Source organism: Neopelma chrysocephalum, unplaced genomic scaffold, assembly GCF_003984885.1.
Source record: "Neopelma chrysocephalum unplaced genomic scaffold, ASM398488v2 Primary Assembly neopelma1_77, whole genome shotgun sequence".
Classification (NCBI taxonomy): domain Eukaryota; kingdom Metazoa; phylum Chordata; class Aves; order Passeriformes; family Pipridae; genus Neopelma; species Neopelma chrysocephalum.
The window spans coordinates 7883542-7910645 of NW_020897738.1; the positions used below are offsets into that span (position 1 = coordinate 7883542).

The 27104-nt window shown below is 45.5% G+C and overlaps 1 protein-coding gene across 1 annotated transcript; it reads right to left on the reverse strand.

Moving 5' to 3' along the window:
* Positions 1-909: 909 nt before the first annotated feature.
* LOC113970455 lies at positions 910-16898 on the reverse strand. Its single transcript, XM_027689404.1, has 6 exons — positions 15943-16898; positions 10141-10192; positions 9938-10040; positions 8552-8715; positions 4531-4767; positions 910-3954 (listed from the first exon to the last, which is right to left on the reverse strand). The coding sequence occupies exons 1-6, from the start codon at positions 16821-16823 to the stop codon at positions 3226-3228; spliced, it is 2166 nt and encodes a 721-aa protein (XP_027545205.1). The 5' UTR covers positions 16824-16898; the 3' UTR covers positions 910-3225.
* Between the last annotated feature and the right edge of the window lie 10206 nt (positions 16899-27104).

Genomic DNA, 27104 nt, shown 5'->3' on the forward strand with positions numbered 1-27104 from the left:
AACTTCAAGGTTTTATTTTGAAACTCTGTTTGAAAAATGAAAACATAGGGAATGCCTGCATATTTTTGTCCTGTTTAATCTACCTAACACATTATCTGGGGGGATTGCCTAGCACATTCCAAAATAATAATTTAAAAAAAAAAAAGGTGAACACTATTCAAACACAGTTTTGCTGAAAAGAATACTTCTCTTTGTGAGCTCCATAACATTTTTGTGACATTTTGTCCCCGTGCAGTTGTGACTGAAATGATTTTCCTCCTCTTCAGTGAGTGCTCAGCATGTTTATCCCATTTGCTGCTTGGTTACAAGATGCAGAATGGCACAGCAAACTGACTGCCCTGCACAGAGCTCAAACTGAACCTGAGCCCCTGCAGGAGGGAGGAGGATTTCTGTCATTGCAAGTGGCAGCAGAGCTCTCCAAAGTAATAATAGCTGTCAGGAACAAAACAAATGCCATCAGTAATACTATTTAAAAACTAATCCCAGTCAATATTTACAGCTGAGAGTATTAGAGCACTTTATTCCACTTTCAGAATGTCTTAACTCTGCACTGTGACTTTCTTGAAGAGTTTGGGTGGAAGCCGTTTGTGTTCCTGGGTGGGGGAGAAAAACATGAGAGTTTCAAAACGGTTGCTTGAGCTGTAAGAGGAAGAAAATATATTATACATTCTTTGGAGGTTCAAAATAAAACCCACCTACCTCTTCAGCAGTTGTGATCTGCCAAAGAAAAAAAAACCCAAACTTCAAAAGGCAAGTAGGGACTGGAGTCTCCCCTGGGGGCTCTCCAGGGCTGACCTGGCAGGGGGGTGTCTCTGGGTACCTGCAGCATCTTCTGGTGCCAGGAGGCATCACCTTGGAACGGTTGGTAAATCAGCCCCGTCAGTTCTGAGAACAGGCAGCATATTGCAATATTCATCAATATTGCATATTCATCAGGAGGAGGGCTCTGTGGACAGTGCCCAGTCTGATGTCTCTGTAGTTGGCCCTGTGCTGCTGCAGGGGTGGAAGGGGCACACAGGGTTCAGACAAGCAGGATATGAAAGGAAAGCCAACTCCCCCAGAACCCCCCTGGCAGAACCTGCACCTGCTTAGCCAAATCTGCTCTTTGGTTGCACAACAGGTAGGAGGGGAGGTCAGTGTAAACAACCAGCTCCTCTGAAATCTGGCTCAGTTACTGAGGAGAAGCTGAGAAAGGTCTAATCCTCGAGGGTTTGCTCCTGTGCTCGTCCCATTGCTGCTGTCCCAGGGTACCAACCCGAGGCACCTCTGCCCTGAGCCACTGCCCAGGCAACTCAGCCTTTCAGCAAAATAAACAAAGTAAGTGTTGTTACACCGTGCAAATTAATAGTTAAACATGCTTTTATTGAAAAAGCCACTTTTTTCCAGCCCTTCAAATGTAACTATTGTCAATAACTGAACACAAGGACTTGTTAAAAGTAGATTTTAGTACTTCAATCTTTAGAAATGTAATAAGTAACAGAACATCGACTCTGAATTACAATGTGTATGAATTTAATGCAGTGGGAGTTATTGTTAGAGCGCTGAAGACTTCTAAATATTTTTTAAAATCATAAATATATTAACTCTTCCCTTTGAATCAAGTAGCATTAATTTAAACAACAAAAAAATACCCCACAAAAAAGAAGCAACCAACCTGGAGCCAGACTTCTGCACTTCAAAACTACTCAACACAGTCTGGTAGTAATAGATGCAGAGATTTGTTTGCTGTTCATGTTTTGAGTCAACTGCTAAAGGGCACATGTGTTTTTGCTTCCACTGCTGCGAGGCTTCTATGTCTATGTAGACATGTAAACACACACACAAAATATAAGGCAAAATCTACTTGTGCTGCATATCTTAGACATTAATAGGTGGCAAATGGAAGCTGTAATAGCAGGTGAAATCATAAATAATTCAGTTAAATATTTCAGGAATCAGTCTTAATGCCTTCGCACAGAAGGATTAAAATAACTGGGTGCACACTGTGGCCAATGCAGGGGAAGACTTGTGTGGGAGATTTCCTTCTGACACCTGTTTTATGACATACTGTTGCTTTAAAATAATATGCTGTGTCAGCTGCAAAATGCAGCTTCAGAGGGAATTTTTTTCATTTAAGAAAGCAAAATAATTCTAAATTGTGGGCCAAATATGCAGGAGTCTTGCAGAGATAGGAAAATATCACCAGGAGGCAATTAAAATACTGATGGGGTTATTAAAGGCAATGAGACTAGCAGGCTTCCCTTTGGTTCAGTGTTCCATTGAATGCCCTGGCTTTGTACTCAGGGAGGCACAGCCACTGAGGAGTTAATTTCCAAAGAAAGCACTCGAAGTTTGCCCCACTTAATTTTGTCTTTTAAGTCTTGCCTGCTAAAGGAAGGGAAATAGTTCTGCAGTCCATGTGCATTACCAGCAATAAATAGCTGGTGGATGTAGGATCAGAGCAGCTGCAAATATCCAAGGGTTGGATGCTGAAGACTATTCCTAGTATTTCAGTGTTTTTGTACACATGCTCCTGTTGCCATGAGGAGTCACTTAATGTAGTGGACTGAGGTGTTCTAAGCCTATGTAGACCTAACAAAGATAAAGCTACATCAGACTTTTATAGAACAAGCATCTGGTGTTGGGTTGCTCAGCTCTGTACACTCCTCTAAAGAGTTAGGATTTGAGCTAATCATGGTCTTTGAGAATAGAGATGCTAATGCTTGGTAAGCTTTGTGCTAGAGTGCAGAAGTTATGAAATGCTTAAAATTAAGTTTACAAAACTGTATGCAAACATGCACGACTGAATTCTTACCCTTGGCTTGGCAAGGCTTGGATTGTACAGGCAGAGCTAAGTTAACTCAGAGCTCCCAACAGAAAGACTCAAGTGACACCACAGGGACAGGGGACTGATTCACATTTCAGATATAAACCACGGTGTGACCATCCCAGATGACTCTCATTCCTACTCCAGATAAGGGTTTCTGCAGCCTGAAGTGCCTTTTCAGAGGATGCTTTCTTGTACAAACCACTTCAAAATTTCATGCAAAAGAAGAGAGAGGAGGTTAGTGAGCCTAAGGGACGATGGCATTTGTGCTGTGCTGTGGTCTGTACCCTCATAATCTCAGTCCCAGTAAAGGCTGCTCTTAACAAAGCCCCACTCAACTACTTGGCACAGCTTCTGCTCTGGTCAAGTCCCTGTTCCCTGTGTTTTGGTGAACTGATGTTCCAGTCTTTCCAAGGGCATCACTGGACTGAAGCTTGGCATAGTGTGGGAGCAGCTGGGCTGTCACAGTTCTGTGAGGTCTCAGTAGTGGTGGCACCTACACCTGCTGAGCTCTGCTGGTCCCTGGAGGAGCCGGGGGCCTTCGTGTGACCTTTGTACAAAGCAGGAGATTTTGCCCAAAGGGGAAGGTTTGATGTGAAACCAGTGGAACTGTTCCCCTCCACAGTCAGAGCCACGGGCTGTTTGTCTGGCACCTCATACCCAGGACTTTGCTCTGACAGATCTCCACACTGACTGAGATGCTCTGCGAGGACCAGAGGCTGCTGATCATCCCCTTCTTCAGAAATAACAAAAACAGGTTTGTTTTTATCTGTTTCTACCAGGAGCTCCTTTGTTTTTGAACCGTTGACCAAGTTGATTTTCAGTGGGTTGGAGCTCTCTAGAAGGTTTTTGGGGCTTTGGCTGTTAACTGGAGATGCTGCCCCAAGATGTCTTGAGGGATCCAAGGACCTCACAGGTTTGCTGTCAGGGGAACTGGCTAAAAATCCAAAATAAGGGTTCCCAAATCTGGATTTCTTCAAATTGCAGGAGGTGAGCTTCCGCTGCCTTTGTGCAGACTGAGTGAGGGGGTAGGAGGCATTACTGGCAGATGAATCAGAGTAAATGGTCTCTGATGCTCCCTCTATCTCAGTGGCTGAGATTACCTTTCTGGTTGGGACACCTTGGGACCTTGCAGCTGTAGAAAAACCCTGCACAAAACAACACAAAATTAGAAACTTTGATCCCAAGGGAATTAAAAGTTAAAATTCCCGGTTATGTTAGAGGTAAGATGCATTCTTTGGCAAAAAACTATGTTATTACCTCAAAAAGGAAGACACATCCTCTATTAGCTTTCTAACAAGCTGTTGGTTTGATGGTTACAGTCAGTGAGACCCAGATATCCCTCCCACACCTACGGGCTCTTGCAGTGCAATAATAATACATCAATTATACTAAGTTTAAGGCATAACCAGGGGAGAAGGCACATATCAGAACACTCGAGGAGATGATCTTGCCCGAAGGCATTTTTTTAGTGTTTTTTTTCAGGACTGGGGAAAATTTCTTAACCAGGTGCTGACTGCTGGAAAACACGTTTTCGGGAAAGCCTGGCTAAATTACAGTTGGGCAAAAGGATTTCCCATCCATCGAGGAAGAGGGACTGAAATGTGTGGGGCTGCAGGAGGGAGAGGCAAAGCAGTGGCCAAGGGGAGAACGTGTCCTGGCAGCAGCAGCAGTCCTGGGGTGCAGCTCTGCCCATCCCACCCTCCCCTCCCCGCAGGACTCACGCCGCTGTCGACCAGCTTGGTGAAGGGGCTGTTGGTGGTGGTCCAGCTGCACCATTTCTTCTGCAGCTGCGGGAGGGGGGCCAGGAGGTCGTGGAAGGTGCGGGCGCTCCACGTGCGCTGCCGGGGACAGGGATGTTCCAGCTGCACCTTCTCCTTCTCAGCAGCTCCTGCGGGGTTGGAGCTCAGCCACTCACACACCGAGCCCGGGCTGGTCACGCTTCTCTTCAGGTTCTTGTCCTGAAAAGAGTAATAAAAGATCGTTTACAGCATCTTTCATCAAGATATTTTTAAAACACTTAAAAAAGAATATGCTGTTGGTGAAAGAGGCTGAGTTATTCAGTCGTTCTCAGGGGACACAGGAGTGCAACTTCTCCTCCTTGCTCTTCCAGCCTGAAGTTTGCTGCCTTCCCCAGAGGAAGGTTTTACCTTGCTTTAACACTGGGAAATTTCGGTTGTATAAGCAATCATACCGCTCTCACTAACCAAACACATGAAATACCCACAGCTTAATTTTGCTGGAGATATATGACAGGTCAGAATAGTAAAATTCTCTGTGTGAAACGTGATTCTTCCGCTGAGCTTGGCTCTTGGGAGGCTCCAGGTGTGCCTGTCTGGGGAAATGAAACCTCAGGGGGGATGGGGGCTGCTGAAAGAAATCCAGAAGCAAGAAGCAAGAGAATCAGGAGTCTGAAAAATGCACAATTCAAGAGAAAAGGCTGAAGTAGTGCTCTTTATTCTGTGTAAGGGAAGAATTAAGAAAAATAATTAAAAATAAAGAGAAAGGGAATAATCTGTTCTCAGTGTCTGTGGTGAATGGAACAAGAAGCACAAGGACTGGATTGGAGCCAAGGAGATTTTCATTTTGCATAAAAAGTGCTCTTCAGGTGGAAAATGTGCTTTAGCAGTAGAACAAGACATCCAGACAGGGGTAAAATTGGCATCATCAGAAGGTGAGACCACATTAAATGTTGTCACCAGCCCTGTGCATAAGCAGAGCTGATCAGACATGGGAATGAACTATAGACAAAGATCTCTTCCATGCTTTATAAGTTCTGATGTTGCATTTAAAATCACAATTTTTGTCCTTAATATTGATATGGGTTTAAAGTTAAAGAATCCCTGACAGTCCTATTCATTTCCTTTCATTCTCACTAATACTTCACCTGTTATTTATATAAGCCTCCTGTTACACAACTCTGTACATATTTTTAATTTTCAGCTGTGCAGATATGGTTGTCATGAGAAGAATGCCAAATCCACATTCCCAAAGTTTACACAGTCATTAAAAAGGGTCTGAAATAAATCCCCCACTGTCCTGGATTTAAAAGTCCTGAGAAACCAGAAACTTGTCATTTGTTATTTCTGAGAAACTGAATCTTTCAAGTTTCAGCAAATCAAAGAAACTATTTAGTGAAAATGTCGTATTGGAAATGGATGGGCAGAGAGGCAAGAAATGAGCTACTACAGTAGAAAAAAAACTCAGTAGGAAGCCAGGAGAGGCATCAGGCTCTGGATGAGTTTGTTTCAATATTAAGCTCCTGGTCTCAGATTTGGTTAAAGCAACAATCTTTATTTATAAATTTATAAGCCAGCTGTCTTCTCCTCAGAAGCCCCTTCAGGCTGTCTTGGGATTTATTATTCTAATATTACTATAAATACCTCCAAATTGATGTAAAAATTAGCCACTGGTTTTGAGACAGATATACTGGAAGTAACTGTGAAGATGAATAATGTATTTCCTACATTTTGGAAAATGTTTCGGGAAAAAAATGTTTCTTAAACCTCCACCATCGTTCTCTTTACTCAGACCTTTGCATCTGAAAATGGCAATGTCTGATCAGAAGTCAGAGGTCGTGGTTACAGGTTGGCCAAAGGCTGAATGATGCCTTGAAACAAATGGGATTTATGGAGCCGTGATCTCCTGGAGGAGCCACCCAAAAGCCATCCTGCCCCGTTTCCTCTCACTAGTCACACACAGGGACACGTTTGCTCTCCCAGCTCTTCCCTCCTAACAGGGGACTGGTGTCTTCCAGTAGGTTTCGGGAGCTGAAAAGCAGGAGCTGGTTCATCACTGGCTCAGGCCCAGCAGAGCAGGGCTCACACTTGCTGGGTGGCACAGGGCCAAGCAGCCAGACACCATTTCTCACTGAAAAGATTGGGATAATTTGTTTAATGAAAGCTCCTTATATCTGGCTTTGTCTAGCGGAGCATTTGGGGTGAGGTGAGTCTGCTGGTGTTATTTTCTGCGCCGTGAAGGCTCAGGATTTCACACATCTTTTCACAGAGGATAACTGCAGGAGGATCCCTGCCAGGAAACGGGCTCTGCTCCAGCGGGTAACTCATCCCACTTCCCTAGTGCTGGGCCACCAAAGCTCTGCACCATCCCCTCTGCAGGGCTCAGGGGCTGCCTGCCCAGCTGCATTTTACACCCTAAAAATACACGTTTAAAAATCAAACTGTGAACATGTTTAACATCCAGGAACCCCGAGTATGGAGTGGCCCAATGATGGCAGGTCTGTAATTAGCCAGCTGTGCTTGATTTCCACCCCCCTGGAGATGATAATCTTCAGCTGTGGGGAGAGACCCAGGGCTTTTAAAGAGGCCCTGCCGTGCTTCCTGGGCTGTTTTGCTGCTTGTTGGGGGATTTGGTTGGGAGTATGGACTCATCTGTGTGCAGCATGGACATCACCGAGGAGGAGACGCCTCCTGAGTTAATAATGAGGCAAGTCACTTTTATTCTTGGCTTACCTTTGCTCTTCTAGCACTAACTCTTTCATTTTATTTTTTTTTAAATATAAATCTCCTCTGAGGATGCTTGCAGAAGTGATGGCAGAATAGAAATGGGGATTATAAGCCCTCCTGACTAGAGTGGGGAACAGAGGCAGGAAAGAGGGTTTCCCCTCTGCCTAGAAGGTGTGTGTGTGTATGTGACTGCCTCCAGGTGAAGCTCTCTGGCCTGGAAAGAAGGACCAGAGAGTTCAGGTGCCCAAGGGTGCCCAGTTTGGGTACAGCTCACGGTGCCCTGCTCCACAGAAGGCAATGTTTAGGCAAGGGAAGGCACCAGAGCTGTTTTCCCTTCTTTCTCTCTTCCTGTTAGTCAGTGTGGCCAACTGGAGGAAAAGCTCAGCACGTGTCTTACACCAGGGTAGGAAAATCCTGACCAGTGTGGCCTCCTGGCCAACTTCCTAATCAAGTGCGGGGATACAGAATGCTTTTGTTTTGTAAACTGTGACAGAAGTATTACACAGACTGTCCTGGGCATGTGAGTTCCTTGTGCTGCTTGTTTATCCTCTTGTGGGAAAAAGAGAGGGCACTGGAGAAGAGAACATTGACCTGGGAAAGGCTTTAGCACACACTTGTAATGGATGTGCCCCGTCTGCACTCACTCAAGGCTGAAGAGGTGACAGCCAGACCTGAGGCTTCCGAGCCATCATCTGTTCCTAAACAGATAAAGGACCAGGAGTGCAGGGGAAAGGGCTAAAATAAGAACCTGCTGAATTGATTCAGGTTTCTGCCTGAATTTGAAAGGGCTCCAGTGCTTCCACTTGAAGCACTTGATTTTTTTGGAGCCTACACTGTTAATTTTCACATCAGCCTGGTGAGACAGTTAACTTTCTGCCAAGCTGAGGAGCCAAGTACCTTCCCTGATCTCTTGGGGGTGGTGGGCAGGAGCAGGTCTGACTCCCAGGTCTTTAAGCTGCTACAGGTGATATTTTTAATGGAACATCATCTTTGCCAACTAACATATTTCAGAGGGCTGGTTCTACTGCCTGTCAGCAGACATCTGTATTATTGGCTATCAGATTCAAGGTAGACTTCTGTACTTACTCTTCCCAAAATTGGGAAGACACTGGTTTGGGGGATCCCCACATCATTCGATGGCAGCTCAGTTTGAAGGTTGGGAGAACTGTCTGGCTCAGCCACTGCCCTGCTTAGAAAGTGGGTGGTAGTTGTACATGGACAGATATGACAGGTGCTGTCCGAGAGGGACATGCTGTGGCTTGCTAGAGAGCTCTCCCACCTGTATCCTGTAGGTGGTGAAGCTCAGCCCACTGGCCCCAGGCCCGGCAGAAATGATGAACACTTCATCACTGCCGGTCTCGGTGGTCACGGCGGAGATGGAGGAGGGCACGTCTGGGTCAGTGTCCTGAGGAGACCGTTCTGTGCTGCCCCTGCAGGAAGGGACTGACAAAGGAGGAAAATCAATACAGGCTGCTTGCAAGAGTCCAAAACATCTGCTTCCAACTCCCCCATGGCAAACCCTCCTCCCTCCCTCCCCAGGCAGTCTAGAGCAGGCTTTGGCTGCCTGTCACACCAGCCAGAACAAAATTCAAGCCAACAGTTTGTTCTCTTGAAACTGCAAGCTTTTAAAAACAAAAGAGGAGAGGAGGAACACCCTTGGGTCTGCTTTCTAATAACGATAGAGGTAAACTGAAATCCTTTGTATTAAACACAAACAAGGTTGTGTTTAAAAACAAGAAACTCGCAGCCTTCTCAACTCATTATTTATTTGTATTTACTCATCCCTGCTAATACTGGGGGCTGTGCTTTTTGGTTAAACCCTAGTGATGCTGCTCCTGCAGGCAGCCTGATGCTCCAGGGACTGGCACAGAGTGTGTGCAGGTGTCCCCAGGGCCTGTCATCTGGTCAAGGATAGGAGAACTCTGGTCACAACCTCCTCGGTGACTTTTCCAAAGGAGTTGGGAAACTGTCATGGCTGGGAGCACAGAATTAGCTGTTTATCAGGATACCCTTGTGAGAGCTGTGTGCCTAGTGGCTGATAGTTCATGGGAACACTGGTGGTGGGTCACAGCAGGGCATGAAGTTGCTCCCTGTTGGCCTCCCCCAGCCACGAGGGGCACTGGCACAGTTCACGTGTTGTGACTCAGAATTGCAGCAAGTGCCATTGTCTGCAGCTGGGCTGGGGTGCTCTGCTCTGGAAACCCACGGTGAGGAAGATGTCACCCAAAGCAGTTCCACGTAGACCCACAGAAACAGTGAGCTCCAGGAGCTGGAGCTGAGCAGAGCCCCTCTGAGCACTGTAAAACCAATCCTTTCTGGACAAGGTCGGGCACAGGGCAGGTGAAACTGTTCCACAATTCATGGATCTGTAGCAGCCTGAACCCAACTTCTTTGCTCTGCTAACCCAGTGTCTCTGCAGTGCCATGTGCTGTCACAGCTTGTGTTGGCAGCACGCTGGAGCTGTGCTTGTGTGTGCTCCTTGCCAGGGGGAATCACCCTCCCAGGGAGGAGGGAGAGTCCCCACAACAGAGGCTTTCTGCTGTGGAGCAGCTCTCCAGCTGTGCACGGGCAAGACAGAGAGGAGGATTGCAAGGAAGGAACTGTGTGATTAACTGGCCCAGGGCTCCGGGTGCCCTGCCCTGCCCCGCCGCTGCCCCGCGCTTACCCGCCTGCTCCCGGCTCACAGAGTGGTTGTTGTTTTCATTCTCCCGGCTTGGCACCACCAGCTGGAGCTCATTGATATCGACAGTGGAGTTCTGGATCCTGTTCTACAACTCAGAACACGCCCCAGTAAACATCGTCAGACAAACAGTGCAACAGCCAATATGAAAGAGAGAAACAGAAATTGCTGAAGCCATTAGCACTAACCTCCTGGTCACTGCATGCCTGGGATGAGCTCCTTTTGGGGCACGTTCTCTGCCTGAAAAGGAGAGACAGCGACAACAACAACAAGCCCACAAGTGAGTTAAAGGTCCGAGGGGAAGGTCTCGGCTGTGCTTATCCCGCGAGGGGAACCCGGCAGGTTGTGAGCTCTCCCACCTGCAGGAGCAGCCAAAATACTTGCCAAGACCAAGGCAGCAAGGCCTGCAAACAGGGGGAGAAAATTATATGCTCGTGTGGTGGGAAGCCAGCTGAAGAAGAGAAGAACCTGTCATCTTCTTCCCGTGATCACTGCAAAAGCAGGAACAGAGTTCAGACCTCTGCCAAGTCCCACCAGGCTCCCCCCGCCAGCTGCTCTTCCCCATCAGCGACGGAACAGGGGCTGAGATCCTGCCTGGGCCTGGGCAGTGACATCCCTCTGATCCCCTCAGACAGAACATTTCATCTGCAGAGCTAATTCTGCCTGCTGGGCTATTTTTAGCAAGCAGAGAGCATCAGATGCTGCTCATTCGTGTGACCCTTTCACTAAGAGGCAGATCACTGTGGGGTGAATGTGCCCCTTGGCTGAAGGGAGGCACATGAGTGTTCTCAACCATTTTTTCACATTTTGAGATTATGAAACAACTAGTGTCATTAACTTTTGGATGGATAAGATTTAAAGATACCACTGGGATTAATGAATGTTATAATGACTGAGGCAAGTATATTTTGCCTTTGTGTTCAGTGGTTCTCCATGGGACAGTGGACACATGGGAGCATTAAGGCACTGACCAGGTGGGATGCAACCAGTGTTACTGTTGTCCCTACTATCTGTGCTGCTGGCTGTTGTGCTTCTTGTTGTGGGGGTTGGTTTAAGGCACTTAATCTCCTCCATGCAAGTGTTTTTGGTAGTTATGAGTTGAAGCCAAGATGTTGAGTTTTCAGTCACCATTTCATTGCTGTTTGTTTGTAAGAATAGGGGCTCAGGGACCACCTAAGGAGGTTGGCTGTGAGCCAGTGTCTGCTCCAACTCGGGCATGATGGGTTTCATTCCCTCACCGTGTCATTGGATCTCTTAAAAAATGCTCATTGACTGACAAGTGAATTGAGGGAGAAAAAACCCATATGGTATTCCTGGTGAATACAGAGGGGACTACAGAAAAAAGAGGAGAGCAAGTTGGCACTTGGGAATTTAATCCAGAGGAGATCCAGGCAGATAGCTGTTACTCCAGGAGGCACAGCCACTGCTTGGGCTTCTCAGGGAAACTCGAGGCTGAAGCAGGGAAGGCTCTTCTTTAATGCACTGATTCAGGAAGGGGGAGCAGGGAAAGGCTTCCAGTTGGGATTAGTGTTGCCTTATCAAGCAAGATCAAACAACATAGCAAATATTTCAGACTAGAAAATGTGTATGTCAATATTCAATACACACACACACCCCAGAAGCTCTTTTTGGGCACCAGAATCATTTCAGCAGGAGTGACCTGGCCAAGCATACCCCAAAAAAATGAATTAGTGTGGTGGTCAAGGTATTCACATAGATGGTGGGAGAACTCTGTATAATTCCCCTGTTTGTCCACATGGCAGTATTTTTTTTTATTATCTTCCTCTCCTCTCAGCTCTTCCCTGTCAAAACCCATAGAAAAATTGAAACTATGGATAGACCGGGCAAGTTCTGCCTTAAGAAACTGAAATACCTCCCATTCTTTTGGCTTTTTTCCTTTATAAATTTAGCAGACACCATAACTAACCTGAAAACCACACTGCAGTTTGGCAGCATGAACCAAAGGGAGAGTAAGGTGCCCCCAGCAAAGATGTTTCCTGTGTGAGTATGGTAGAATAAGAGAGAGTCCTGTTCTTCACAAAGTTTAAATCAGGATTGAAAAATGGCAACTGGCTGAAATAACACTGTTTTAATTTTTCTTCCCTCATCACGCTTTGGGTATTGAGAGTCTGATTTTCACTGAACAGTTGGATTTACTGCTAAAAACCAACACAGACATGCTCTAGTTTGCAGGGCTGGAGACCTTAATGTTTCTTTAGCTCATTCTCCAGCTGGACTGCAGCACTGAGGACCTCTCCACCAAGGAGACCAGAGATTTGGATCAGTGCACAGCTCATGAATATAAAACAGCCAATGTGAAAACAGACCAGTTTCTATAATTTAAAAGAAAATGTAATTAAAAAAAAAAAAGTTGCTTCAAAATTCTTGAGTTAACAAAAAAAAAAATTAAAAAAAAAAATTAAGTCTGTTGGAAGCTTTGTGAAAATTGCCCTGTGCTCCCCAGCAGACAGCTCCAGACAGGTCTGGCTGTCAGAGGTGTCTCAGTAAATCAGTCTGATGTGTAGAGGACAGAAGCAGAGGATGCAGCTCCAGCAGGCAGGAAGGGGTGTCTGCACTGTGCCCAACACGAGCATGGCAGAGGAAAGGTCTGCTTTTAGCCCAGAAGTGCTGAGGATTCTCTGGGAGGGCATTCCATGACAAAGGCACATTCTCATCCCCAGGTGCCAGGGCTGGCAGGCAGTGACTGGCAGGGCAGCCTGTGTGGGCAGAGAGGGCAGCACGCGATGGTTTCATCACATCCCTGTCCCCGTAGGGCTGTGATGGGGAACAGGTCCTTGCCAGGCTGTGCAGATGTAAAGTGCAGTTGCAATCCATGGGTTGCAACCGTAGAGCAAAAGTTTGACTGCATGGGACAGGATTGGAACTAAATAAGGTGGACATATCTGTTGTTCTGGGGGCTTGGGAAAGAAAATAAAAAACACCCCATTACTCGAGCCAGGCCTCATGGCCAAAAGTAATTAGAATTATTGGCCAACTAACAACTGAAGCTTTCATTCCTTCCCCAAGTAGCAAACAAAAGCTGCAGTGTGGCAGAGACTTGGAGTTTCCCCAGAGAGCTTTGCCCTGGCTGAATGCAATGAGCCCGAGCAGATACTGCTGATGACTTGGTGCATTGGAGGGGCAGGGGATGCCAAGCCCATCCCAGGCCATTTCTACTCCTGGCAAGGCAGAGCCTGCTACTTTTAGCTGAGCAAGAGCAGCAGATAGAAATGGGGGGGAAAAAAATCAACAGCTAAACCTGGTAGCAGAGGAACAAATCAAGTATGAAGAGAAAAGAAAGTGGAAGGCGAGTTTACAAGGCCAAGAGCTTCAAGGTTACTGTTGGCATCCTCTGCAATGGCACAGCCTGGCCAGGATGAGTGTCACTGTGCCTCAGGGAGCTGGTGCCAGTTCTGGTCGTGCTGTCCTGTTAAAACATTGTCATTTCCTCCCTCTGCCCACCCCTTGCCACCCTGACATTTCCTGCAGTGAGGACAGGCTGTGGCTGATACACGTTTGACACCTGATTTCTCGGGGCAAGAAGCACAAACCAGAGCTTGATGGGCTCAGTCTAAGAGAAGTTTAGATGTGCTCAGTGGTCTCTGCAGTCTTATTCTGAGCTGCATTAGAAACCCACAGCTGGGAGGGGTAGGCAAGCTCCAAACACTGCCAGTGGTTCTGGGGCCAGAGACCAAAATCCTCAAAGCAGTGAGCACAGCAAAGAGGAAAAAAAAGACTCTTCCAGTGCAATAGCAGTGAGGTAACTCAGCACAGGTCACGGCACTGCTTCCACCTGGGTCAGCTCTCACTTAAATGCTTTAAGTCTGACAAGAAATACAGTGTTATAATCAAGACCTTTCTGGAACAGCACGCAGGGAATTCAGGCAGCTGGGATAGTAAATGCCCTTTCAAGAGGCTAAAGGAGTAGGGATAATCTCTATTTATGTCCAGTCAATAGCTGAGTGAGGTATAGATATCTTCTTGTAAAAAAAATTAAAAAATAAAAAAGAGTTGTAGAGCAATGAAAAGACATAAACACCAGTGTTAAAAGAAGTGAGTCTAATCCTGATCCTGTGCCATAGGGCTCTTGGTAGGATGTGTTCCCAGAACACACAAACATTTGTGTCTGGGGCTGAAATCATGTGCACTTTTTTTCTCTGTTGGTCAGCAAGAGCAGAACATTATTTTGTAAACATCTGACAAGCAAAAAGCCAAACTGTGAATGTGAGCAGCACGGCCTGACTTTATAAGCAGGCTGTGCAGAGTGAACCTCAGCCAGTGGAACCTCAGACTGTCCATGTTCTTTTCGGTTTGAATAATCCTCTGCTTCATGGATGGTTACAGTGAAATTAAATAGGGGTGTTGGAGCAAGAACAGCCTACTCAACATGTGTATCAGCCCAGACTGCTGCCATAGTGAAGGGAGACTGTTTCTGTCTCTTTTGAAGATTGGCAAGGGTATAAAAATAAAGCATTTGGTATCTGGAAGACATTTTCCACCAGACGTTTTCCTTTAGAGCTAGCAAAAAAATTGTGGTCTAAATTAGTGTTCTGCAAGCTCTTTAAAAAAGGAAAAAGGTTAGTTAGATGTAACACATGCAAGTTTAACTCTTACAACTATGAAGAGCTCGGACTCTGAAGGCAGGAATTTCTATACATACAGCAAGAGAGATTATATTTAAGTTTCACCACTGTGTTCTCTGATACCCAGTGGGATGGCCCATATTTTTAATTTATTCAGCCAGAGCTAGAAATGCAGCCCCCACAAGGACCAGGAAAACCAAGTTCCTCTATCAAACCACCCTCAGTGACCAGGAGTGTCTGGGCAATCCTGAGACTTTTGAGTTGGAGGATGCACAGTGGATGAGGCAGGGGATGCAGGAAGAGGGAAGACAGGCCAGTTACCTGCTGGCTCTGGGAAATGAAGGTTATTCCCAGTGCCCAGCCACCACCCTGCAAGGGACAGGGTTTGCTTCAGGTTACCCGATGTTTTCATTGAAACCGAAACATTGGAAAGATGCTGTTTATTTTGACAAAAACCTGGGGAGCTCGGTCTCTGTTTTGCATTTGTTGGAAGAAAAAAAAGAAATAAATCACTGTTTCTACAAAAATGTTTTCACTAGGGAGTTAGAAAGAAAAATGCAAACATATGCTGGGGGGCGGAGAAGTGTTTTTTGGATAAATATAGAGGAGAGAAACATATGAAATAAAAGCAGTTGACTGGAGAGGTATGCTTTTGTAACTGTCTGGTTTTAGCCACTTAACTAGTTAGCACCAGGACCTGGAAATCAGCAACCCAGCCTGGCCATCAGATCCCTTGACTGTGTCATTTTGGATCCCATTTGGGAACAATGAGAGGCACTTTGGCGTGGCTCTCAGCCCCTCCCCAGCATCACAGGGGTGTGCAGATGACTTCTGAGCACACTGAATGCATTGGAGTTACAATGTCTGCACAGGCTCTTGGATAAAATATGCTACAGACTGGCAAACAATTTTTAATCTAATTCTAAGTGGTAATACTTTGGCTATTATTTACTTTTCTGCAGAGTGTTAGTGATGGTTAGTTAGAGTCAAACTGGGATCTCTGGGAAAAGATGCAGTGCCTGTCAGCTCAGCCTGCTTGGGAGACTCAGGGAAGGATGATCTTTCTGTTCTGCTTTTGTTCATTGGCCAGTTATTGTCCCAAAACTGAGGTTCAAAGGCACCACTGCCACTGAAATGAAAGAATGTTCAGGAAGGTCCCGACCTTTCAGGTATTTCTGCTGGAAAAAGAAAATAAATTTGAGGTACAGGAGCTTTAGAAATAGGAAAGAAAACTGAGGAGCCTGGGGCAGGAGCAGTGACTGGCACTGACCTCCTCTGTACCCACACACTTCACTGCATTTGAGGGACAGCAAACATCAGCAGAGCAGAGGAAACACGACTGTTTTCTGGTCATTTCCCTGTGGGTTGTATCACAGGCTTCAAAGGCTCTGACATTAATCACCTTACCTGCAAACTATGCAGAGGGCAGAGAGCAAAGCAAGTGCAAAGACCACGATCCCTGTTACAATGGCCAGCAGCATCATGTTCTCCTTCCTCTCCTGCCTCACAGCATCCACAGCGTTGGGCTCTGTGATGTTCCTGTACTCGAAGAGCATCGCGAAGCCTCGGCCCCGGTCCGTGGTGGTGATCAGCTCCATGATCACCTCAACCATTTCCAGGGAGGAACCAAAGACCATGGTCTTGTTTAAAGGGGAATTTGGTCCACAGAAGCGAGAGGAAAATGTGATGAGATCAGAAACGTAGAGCACATCGTGGGGACAGATATCCACGGCTGGCTGGGGGCTGGAGGAGGTTTCCACGGGCAGTGCTGTTGAGGGAAGGGTCCAACTCTCTGCTGGAACTTCATCTCTCTCACTAGCAGCAGCGAGGTGGGCAAGCAAGATTTTCCCTTCCAAATCATCTCCTGCTTCCAGGCCACTGGTATTTTCCATCTGCACTGTGGCACTGCCAGCCACTGGGAATGGCAGCTCCTCTGCTTGAGCCTTGGGGATCACTTTGGGCTCCTTCATCTGCTTCGACTGCTTTTCTTCAGCCGCTTGTTTGGCTTCGTCTTTCTTCGAGGTGATTCCTGGCAGTTCACCCAAGTGACCAGCAAGGTCCTTTGACTCATCTCTGGTGCTGCTCAGATTCTGAGCTGCCTTTGACATCCAGGTCTGGAGAGAGGGTTTTGTAGTATGGAGAGCAAAGTCCAGGTTTTCCTCCAGAGAAGGTGTGTCGCTGTCTCCTGTTGTAGCAGGGGCTGAAAAGCCATCCCAGGGGGTTGGAGTGTCACCAGAGCTCTCAAAAATGTCAAAGTCAAAAATTTCCAGGATGAGGTGGGTCCTCATGGGAATGAAAAACTGCCAAACGCAGTGTATCCCTGGGTAGTAGTTGTTTGGGAAACCTGGGGATAAAATCAGGCCTCTTTCCATGGATTGCACCACTGCACCACAGGAGTAATACACCTGGGAAATAAAACAGATCATCTTAGAGATTGCCAGAGATTATACACAGGATGCAGTCTGCTGGACCTCTGGAAGGTCCTGCTCTTTTCCTTCCCTTCAGAGATAAGACAGGGAAGTTCATTCAGCTTGTGCAAGTCTAACTCCTACTTTTGTGCAGCATCAATCTAACGTGTCTAATATGGAAAGCCACTCTTAGAGACTGTGGAAGTGTGTATTGAATGGTCAGCCTCCACAGAAACATAACCCACATAAGTAATTCACATAATTCTCACTTCCTACTACTGATCATTTCTGCCGTTGGCAAATATACAACTTTTTGACCACACAAATGTGTTGCTCTAAACATTTGGTTGTGTGACAAAAATCTTAAGAAGCTAAAGAAAAAATGTGTTACCACAGCAGCTCGAGCTCTGTGTTATTTTCACTAGAAAACCATGTTAATGTAAAAAAGAACCTTTGCATTGATGATTGCCCATGATTCATCCAACCAACTCATCTTCTGTTTCAAGAACATTCAGCCTTTTTTGCTTCAATAAGCGGTAAAATCCGGGTGGTTTTGATTTTTTTGGATGGTTTTTCTCTCCTTCAAATTCAACGCCTCTCGAAATAGTGATAGCAGATAACAGCTCTCTAGTAAACCAGCAATCAACATGCATTTTACAGAACACAGCCACAGTTCCAGGGGAAATTTGCTATTCCTTCGTTCTCCAGAAATAGCCTTTCAGCCTCCAAAGAGGAAGGAAGTCCATGAATGGTGGCACAAACCCCCACGCTGCTGCTTCTCTAAAGGCACACGAGGCTGCTTTTGCACATCATATTTACAACTGCCTTCTCCCAAAGATGCTCTCAGAGCCTTTTTCCAAGCTCCTTTCATAAATTTGCAGAGCACAGAGCCCTGACTGTGCCTCGGGCAATTTTTTTGGAAAAGGAGGGGGAAAAAAAAAAATCCTAAGTGCTTAGGTCACAAGACCCTGTCTAGGAGCATGGGTTTACAAGAATTAATTGGAAAAGAAAGGGAATGCTTTGGGTTTGGTGTGGCTTTTTATTGGAAATGATTAGTTGTCTTGGTCTGTTATCTATTTAAACACAAAGGAAGCTTGGCAGTAGAACAAACGAAGCTTGTGAAATCCATATAAAGCCACAAAGATCAAAATACTCCAGATTTTTTTCCTCTTGGTCCCTCCCCTTGGCTCATATTGAAATGGAAATAAAAAAAATGCAATGCCAAATGTTAGAAGCCCCTAAATAGAAACAAAAAGCCAGACCTGTTCTGAGAGGCACAACCTTTGTTTTCCAGCAGGTGCTGCTCATATTCTGAGGGATTTCAGGATGGATGCAGGATGGCCACGGCAAAGGACCAAAACAGCAATGTGCCTGGAAATTGTGTTCTGCATTCAACTTGAAATCCACTATTTGATTTGTAAAAATGTCATTTAAATCAAAGCTTATGTTAATTATAGTGGAATAATCTACAGGCTTCTCATTTAAGGCACCTGGGCTGAACTGTGGCTTGAAGTCTCAAGTGGAAAAGAAACCACATTCATCTGCCACGTACATATTATTCTCTGTTTAATGCCTTAGGAGTCCCACAGCACACAATACAAAAATAAATTAATAGAAATTTAGTGACCTTTTCTCCAGGAGGTAAAATTTTGGGGCTTAGTCTGGATTAGTTAATTCATGGTGAAAATCCAGGTGAAAATAGCAAAACTTTATGTCAATTTGAGAGGCTACAGATCCTAACATTTAGATCCATTTACTAATTCAGATCAGAATTACAGATACATTCGTTGCCACTTGGATTTTACAGAAAACTGGCTGGTTTTCAGTGAATATGCTCCTCTTTCCTCAGGGAGAGGGTGGCTCCTACACTTGGAAGAAGGAAAAAGGGATTTTCTGTGACTTCTCTTTTATTCCTTCCCTCCATCCCAGCACATCAGTGCAGTCTTCCCTCTGTTCCACGTTAATCTTTTGAGCTCACTTTAAAATAATATATTTGGGTAGCAAGAAACAGTAAACAACTAACTTTTCAACTAAAATATGTGCCCAGTTTTGGAGCCAGAGTGTGCACCAGCACTGCTGCTGTCCCAGGGTGGTGCCCCTGGCTGTGGGAGGGTCACAGATTGGCTCAAGCCTCTTTAAATTAGCAGTGATCAAGAGATTTTATTTTGAGGAATATGTGAACTGATCTAGTTGCCTCTTTTCAGGCTCTGAGAAGGGGCTGGGAGGTGTTCACAGCCCCACCTCTGCTACCAGAAGACTTTGTTAACCCCCAGAAGCGTTGGATCAGCGGGTCCTGTGGGATCAATCACCAAAGTGCTCAATGGGTGAGTGCATCCCCCCCGCAAATCCCTCCCCTGCCCTCGGGACAGGCTCCCTTTCCTGCCTCCACTTTCACTTGAATCTGTCACAGTTTGAAGGGAAATATCCTGCACACTCTGAATCCAAGGCTCCTTGGATGTGCCCAAACTCGGGTGTCCCTTGTTCCCCAGTGAGCTGTGCTGGCCACGATATCGAGTGGAACCCCAAACCCAGGCACAGGGGGAATTGCTGTGTGTGAATTCCAGAATTACGGCTGAAAGGTCATGGCAGTGAGGGAATTGTTCATTTATTACGGCTTGTGAGACCAAAAAGATTCAAGACTTGCTCTGAGATAAGGGAAAAAACCAAACCACAAGGGACAGGAAATGCAAGACAGATCTGAGGGGAGGGGAGGGGGAAGAATTTCTGATTAATTTATAATCCACAACTGAATGACTGACAAAATGGTTTAGTTCATTTGAATCATCCATTATGAGCCCTGAGTTTCACCAATTAGACACAGATGTTCCCTTCTGCAGCAAGTTACAGACTCGTGTGCTTTTGACAGAGGCACGCAAAAACTTTGGCACGTTTTTAATCTTTGCAAATGATAGGTTTTGTCTTTTTAAAAACAACACTTGATATATGCCCACACCAATTAGGTCAATTACGAGCAGGGAGGACCAGATTACTGGTCCTGTTCATCTGCTTTTAAGTTCTTCCCTCTCTGGCCAGGAGTCCCAAATGTTTCCCAGAGTTGTGTTGAACTGAACCTCCAGCCCATCACGGTCAGACACATCCTACCTGTCTTCTGAATTAGGGTAATGGGGAACAGCATTTAGTAGGTTTAGAAGGAACTCAGATCTCAACTGTTGCTGCTTGGCCACTGACACAGTGTTTGGCTGTTTCAGAACAAGCCAAGATGTTGTATTTCCCCTTTTCACACTGCACAGCCCACTCAGCAGCTTAAATCTGTTTTACTAAAACATGGGCATTGTCCTGCACTTACCTCCTCCTGTGATGGTGTTTGGACTCTCTAGAAACGAGTGCTTGATGTTGGCATCAGCTTTGAGCTGTGCCATTAAGATACACATATATAAGGAGTTATAAGGCCCCTACACCAGGAAACACAGGGCTAAGGAGTACAAGGATGACCTTGTGCCAGTCCCTCATGGATGATTCTGGCAGTGGGTGGTGGTAAGAATGCTCTGCTGCCCCCTGAAGCGTGTGTTTGCAGCAAACCCATGTATGATGCAGTTGTAGAGAGCCTGGGAGTTTTTCTTACTCTGTCATTTCTTCCCACTGGACACTGTACATCAAAGAGCTCTTTGAGCAGGAGGCCCTGATGAAAAGCAGAATTTCCATGCAGAAAATGGAGAATTATTGTTTTGGCCAGGTGGGTGTTTATTATAAGGCCCAATCAAGTATGTGCACAGGGAAGAGTGGTTGTCATCATCTGAGGGTAATATAACCCCTAACTCTGCTCTCCACTCACACAACACCTACAAATGGAGCTCTGGAGCACCTGCATTATTCCTGTAGGAGCATTTTCAGGGAGTCAACACATTCTAAAGGAATCCCACTGTCTATGAGAATAATTTAGTTATGACCAGGGGCACACACAGAACCAAGCTCTTCACTGAAGCTCAAAAAGGTAGTGTACATTTTCTTTGTTCATGCTAATGCTGGTTATGAGGAGCTGCTGTTTTCCACATCTTAGGGGACACATCTCTCTTGCATCCCAAAGACTGCTTATTTTTTAAGTGTATTTATTTCAAAGAAGGGGAAGGAGGACATCCTGTCTTGATATTTGATATTCCTCTATGAGCATAACCTCAGATTCTCTGGCTTGGGACCTGTCCAATGTAGCTTGTGTTCTTTTATAAAATACCCAAGAAACAGCAAGTTCTTGTGGTGCACACCCAGAGTCAGAGTGAAAGCTCAGCAGAGGAAACTGGAGACACACAGCTGAGCCACTGGATTTCCAAGACACCCTCAGGGGCCAAGCCACACACACCTAATAGAGAGACCCAGTTGCAGGCTTGCAAGGAAATGATGTGCAAAGTTCATAAGCCACTTTGCCCTCATTAATGCTTTGTGCACATCTCAACTTCTGTGCATTTCTCACATGTATCTCAAGTTTCAGGCAGATTTAAAAATGTCACTTCCACTTCTTTTTAGAAATGAGAGAAGGAATAATCCACTATTTCAAACTGACTGAATATTTAAGAAGTGCTGCATTTATTAGTCCTTTCAGGAACAGACATGTATTAACTCCCTATCCAACTTAAAGGACTTTTTGGTCTTTGCTCAAGTCTGTACCAGAAAAATTTAATATTAGAGTAATGAGTGGAGGTGAGGATAGAATTTCTTCATGCAGACCTTAGGCCCCTAAGAAAAATCACTCTGAAGTCAAAATACCTGGTAATGATCCTGTGATTTTGACGGTAATTATTTTATGTTTTGTCCCTTCTGGTAAAATAGCCCCACTACATAAAAAAAAAAAAGAACCCCTCAGCAGGAAGATTTTTTTTTGCTTAATTTAAAAATCAAAATCCACTGCAGCTGCCTGGTGCCAAAACAGGACTGCAGGCAGGGTCTGGCCATTCCACAGTAGCCTTATCTTGTCCCAGGGGTATGCAATGAGTTCCTGCACAGAGATGGATGCAGTCTTAGAATCCAAGATTGTTCAGCCTGGATGATTAAATTTAACGATCTGAGCTCACTGGAGCATCAGTGGGATGAAAATTGTTTGGGATCTCTCACCCCTCCAAAATTAAAAACATCTTCCATGAACACAGGTGTGCTTCCTTCAAAGAGCTGGCAGTGCTTTGAGGTGCCTCACCAGCTCCTGCACGTTTATTCTGCCCCAGGGACCTCTATAAAGCCCTGGCTACACCAACATCTTTGCTCAAAACACAGGGAGGCATCTCAGCACTGCCCCCTTCTTCCCTCCAAACATGGGAGGTTCATTCCAAGTTAAAATCCCTCGGACTCCTGAGGACATTTGAACAGAGCCAGCCACCTGGATGAAATATGAAGTGGCCCAAACATTCAGCCAGAGCAGAAAGAAAATGCCAAACTTAGGGTTTTAGAAAGAAAATGAGAAGGAAAAAGGGAACGTTTTCATTCCACAACCCCAGCTTACAGGGGAAAAACATAATAGAGATAAAAGTCTTGACTTGCTGACATGGCTGGAACTGGCTGCAAAGCCACCAGAAATACAATTCTTGTGGTTCCCAGCACAAGCCCCAAGTTCTCCTCTCACGGAATTTCCATGTTAGGGAAGTCTGAGCTTTTTGGATGCTTGTCAAATCCAGGATCTCAGGAAACACTATCCCAAGAGTAAGACAGAAAACTCCAGTCTGTTGGTTTAAGAAGTGACCACATTTACTTCACCAGCCCACTGATCTAGAGATCAAAGCCGGTAGGACTTTTTCCAAGCAGAGGACAAGGTTAATCAGAGACTTCAGAAAATTACTGCTATATTTAATTTTGCATTTCCAGCTCATCTTTGTGTGCAAGGTTTATTTTCTTTCATTAGCACGAACCAAATCCAGCTGCAGCACATCTAACCTATTTTTTCCACCTGGCGGTACAAGAATTCCTGGAAATGCCTTGGAATCACCATTTCCCTCTTTGCCAAATTGCCTTTGCTGCAAAGCATGAGGAATGAGCAAAAGGACAGTCTCCTGTGCTGTATTAGGGCAACTCTTCAAGTATCTCTGGATGAGTGAAAGTAGCAGCAGATCAGACATGGGATTGACAGTGTAACAAAAATTGCTGACACTTTGCTTAGTTATTAGGAGGGAATTTTCCCTGCCTCCTCTTTTTCAGCCTTCAATGTGATTTTCAGATTTATCTCAAAAGAGTTCCCATCACTTCTGAGAGCATCCTGCTTGCTGAGGGCTCTCCCCTGCCCTCCCAATATCCCTGTCCCAACACAAACCCACCTCCCTGCCCACACTCCTGTGCTCTCCTCACTCCCTGAGTCATTCACACAAACAAGCTCTGAACAGGTTCAGTGTGGGACTCTCAGGCTGGGCCAAGCAGACATTTGCTTTTAGTACATTTATGGTACCAGAGCATCTGCACTCCTGTTTTTAAACAAGGATCTAACACTTATTGGAGTGAGTGCAACCTGCTGGATTTAAGCAACCCCAAACCCACATTTTTGAACAGATGCTCTGTTATTTCAGTGGTGGGCAGGAGAAGTTCCACCACATGAAAGTGATCCTGGATGTGACATTTCCAGTCTGTAAATTCCATTTCCAGGAAACCGACTTGTCTTATATTCCTTCTTGGCACACACTAGGCAGCTTCATGGGGCCCTGTTTTCACACTTATCTCCAACTCTTCTATTCTTTTTCGTGATTTGCAGGACATTTGAAGAGAACAAATATGCAGGTAGGAAGGGGACTGTGAAAGCTTGTTACTGCAGGAGATAAGGAAAACAAAAATACAGTTAGAAGAGTAGAGGAGGGAAATAGGAATGCAGTTCAGCAATTAGAGCAAAGAATGTAAAGTCTGAATGAGACTTGAGGACTTGGAGGCCCAAATATGCCTCAGACTGCAGACATGCTATTCTCTCTTATTCTTCCCACATGTGGCTGGGCTGCAGCTGAGCCCTGGGCTCAAACATCACAACCAGATTGCTGGGCAGGCACTGCTTTATTTCACTGGAGAACAGGCAACATTCTCCTCGCTCCCTGTGAAAAAAAGAATAATCGGGGAGGGCAGTAATGTTTGCAAACCCTTGGAGGAAGGCAAATAAGCTCTGTTAGGATGGGGAGAGGCTGGCAGGGCTCAGGATATCCTCACCTGCTCTGGGTCTCCGGGGCCACTTCCCAGTGCCTGCCTGTGGCTGCAGCATTCCCCGGGGCAGCTTGCCAGACCGTTAGGCAGGCATGGCCACAACAAATCCCTGGGAATCAAAGCAGCTGCAGGAGAAGTGGCAGGAGAAGGTCAGTGATCTCATTAGAGCCAGGAGGCCAGGGCCCCCAGCCCCAGCGAGGTCCCAGCCCCACAGCTGCACTGTGTTTTGATACCTGGCTCTGGCAGATTGCATAACTGCACCATGAGGTCACCATCCCTCCTCCTTGATCCTCCCTGAGAACGGGAGGTGGAGAAGAGGGAAATCACAAAAAAAACAAACACGGGCACTCCACCAGGCACAGCGACGCTCTCCAGCCTCCGTGGAGAACAACAGCCCTCCTCATTTAACTCCAGAGATGCTCGTTCCCAAACAACAAAAAAATGCTTGTTCCCGGCGACACAAGCAGGGGCTGTTTCCCAAACAATCACCCGTGGAACAGCCCAGCTTTCCATAGCATGAGCAGCAGTACAGGCACTCCAGGCATACGTTGACATTCTGTGGGTGCCTTCGGAGCACCCAGAGGAAAGGCAGGCGAGTGCTCTTCTGCTTTGGGGAGGCTCAGGTGAGCAGGAACAGCAGGTTCCTTCCACCCTGAGCAGGTCAGAGATGCCAACCTACACTGCACTTATGAGCAGTGGGCAGAATTTTGTGCAGTAGCCACAGACTTATGAGTACCTGATGCCAGATTCCTCTGTAAGACAAAGATCACCCAGCTCTGGTGCAAGGTTTTACTGGCTGATTTGGCTCCTCTGCAGGCAGAAGCCAGAGTTGTTTCCTGCAGAGGGAACTTCAGAGAAATTGAGATGGTCTTAACAGCCCCCTGAAAGAATATGTCCTCTCCTTTCAGCAAAGGTGGGACTGCAGGAGGCTCACTGCTAACTCAGCTACCTAAAACCTCAGAGGTAAAGCCTCAGAACATTGAAAAGAGAATAAACCCATGCTAGTTCTTTCCCCCATATCATAAATAGGCAGCACTTTTAGTTCTCCCCTTTCATTTCTTTAATTAAGATGGAGTTGGATTTACCTACAAGATGTCCTACAAGTTGCAGCTGTGTAAGTCTTGCCAAGCAGAGTTCTCTCTCCTTATTCAGTTCTTTCTGTGATTCAGATCCTCAGGGCTAGAAATGCTTATGATGAATAGTTTTTCTCTGGGCTTGGCAGTTTATGGGTGCATTTGCTACCTATTGCTTTCCCAGTTTGAAGTTACCACCACAGCAGTAAGCCTGGCATTCCCTGATTGCCCAGTAGCTGTTGCATGCCAAGGTGCAGATATGCTTATGAAGTGAGTAAGTGTTGGTACAAATGTGAAAACCAGATAGAAATGCTCTGGAAGAGGCCTAGGCTAAGGCACAGGACATTTTTTCTTTCAATTCAGGTGCTTTTACTAGAAACCAAGGTCTCATTCTGAACTCTTCTCCATCTTTCACTACAGTCCCACATTACAATATTCATTTCCTTCTTCTCACCTTGGTTCTGAAAGGGACAAAAGCCAGACTGTTTTTCTATCAAATGATTTTAAAAATCTACATAAAATATGCAAATCTAGTGCTTGGAAAGACCCACTTGACTAGGCAGTGCTGCCTTGGGGACTGTGACTATTACACCCACAAAGTCAAACTATTTTGAGCAGAAACCTCTCATAAGTGTCTCACGAATTTATTGTGCTGTGCTCATGCAATAGATGCATGTGAGTCCTGTCATTGTGAGGGCAGGCTGAACACTGGCATTCCCCTTTCATCCCAGTATTAGCTTTTATGGCCAAGGAAGCATGCAACATATTTAACATAACATCCACCAGGGAGTGCTGGAATTCCCAACAACAACAACCAGCCTTTTCTTGTAGACTTTTCAGACTAATCCTTGCAGGAAAAAAAAAAAGAGCTAGCTCTTGTGGCTGGACACTCAGCAGACAAATAGAGATTCTCCAACAAAGATGCAAGATGCCATACCAAATAAGATCCTACATCTATACAAAGCTGTTATCCATGTTCTAGTTTGTTGGGTTCCTTTTTCAGAAAATACCCTCATTCAAACATACAAAAAAATGTAAAGCCTTAGAAAGAGAAACAAAGGCATCATTTAGAGTGTCTCCTCAGGCAAATAATCATGAATATGATGGGACCACCGTAAATAAAAGTAAGGCAGTGTAATGAAGAGTTCAAGATGCCATGGCCATTTGCTTCAGGGCTTTAATAGGTCACATAGGTCTTTTCTCCACTAGAGCAAGTTCTCATTAACAAAGTGTACTCAACACACCATAGAGAAATTAACAGTAAACTCTAGGGTTGGTGGGAACTAACAGGGGTGATGAGGCAGTTTCCAGAAGATCAATCTGGTTTTTATTTTCTATAAATTGAACAGGCTAAAGCAGCTCAAATTAAAGAGTAGAAAACATGGTCAGATTGTTTCCTACTACTTGGTAGCCAGATGGTATAACAAAACAAAAGCTATAGCCCTGCAGTAAAAGTTTGCTTGTAGAGTTCAGTGTAAAAGTCCATTGAGCAAGTTAAGTATGTCCATAGGAATCTGTGAAACTAATGTTCCCAAATTAACTTTATATATAATCACCTCCCAAATGTGTGGGGGAGATTTACATAATGAAATCCATGTGCAGCTTAGGTGCCCAAAACTGCTTTGTTCTGTTTTGAAAGTACCAGAAACAGGAGAAAGGAGGGCTGAAAAGCAACCCCATGCAGATTTTGCTGGGCACTTCCTGGGAAATAAATTTGGATCTTTAAAAGCAAACAAAACACACACATACACATGTAAACTGGCCTGGCAAAAGGAGCAAGCTCTCTGTGCTTGGATTTCCAGCTACACGACCCTATTGTTTCACTCAGACACTTCAGATGTTTCACATGTTGCAAGTCTATTGTACAGACACATGGAGAAGGAAACATTCCACATGTGAAAGCCCAAACCTGCAAATATTCTGTGCTGTCAGTGCCCTGCTGCAGAGCTGTTATCCCAGCTCTTTGGGAGCCAGG

Bases quoted from the DNA above. Each gene is read 5' to 3' on its own strand.
- LOC113970455 (XM_027689404.1), bottom strand. From the start codon at position 16,823: ATGAGGACCCACCTCATCCTGGAAATTTTTGACTTTGACATTTTTGAG. The intron at 10,193-15,942 runs GTAAGGTGATTA...TCTCCTTTTCAG, and splicing joins GCCCTCTGCATAGTTTGCAG to GCAGAGAACGTGCCCCAAAA. The intron at 3,955-4,530 runs GTGAGTCCTGCG...TGTTTTGTGCAG, and splicing joins CCAAGCTGGTCGACAGCGGC to GGTTTTTCTACAGCTGCAAG.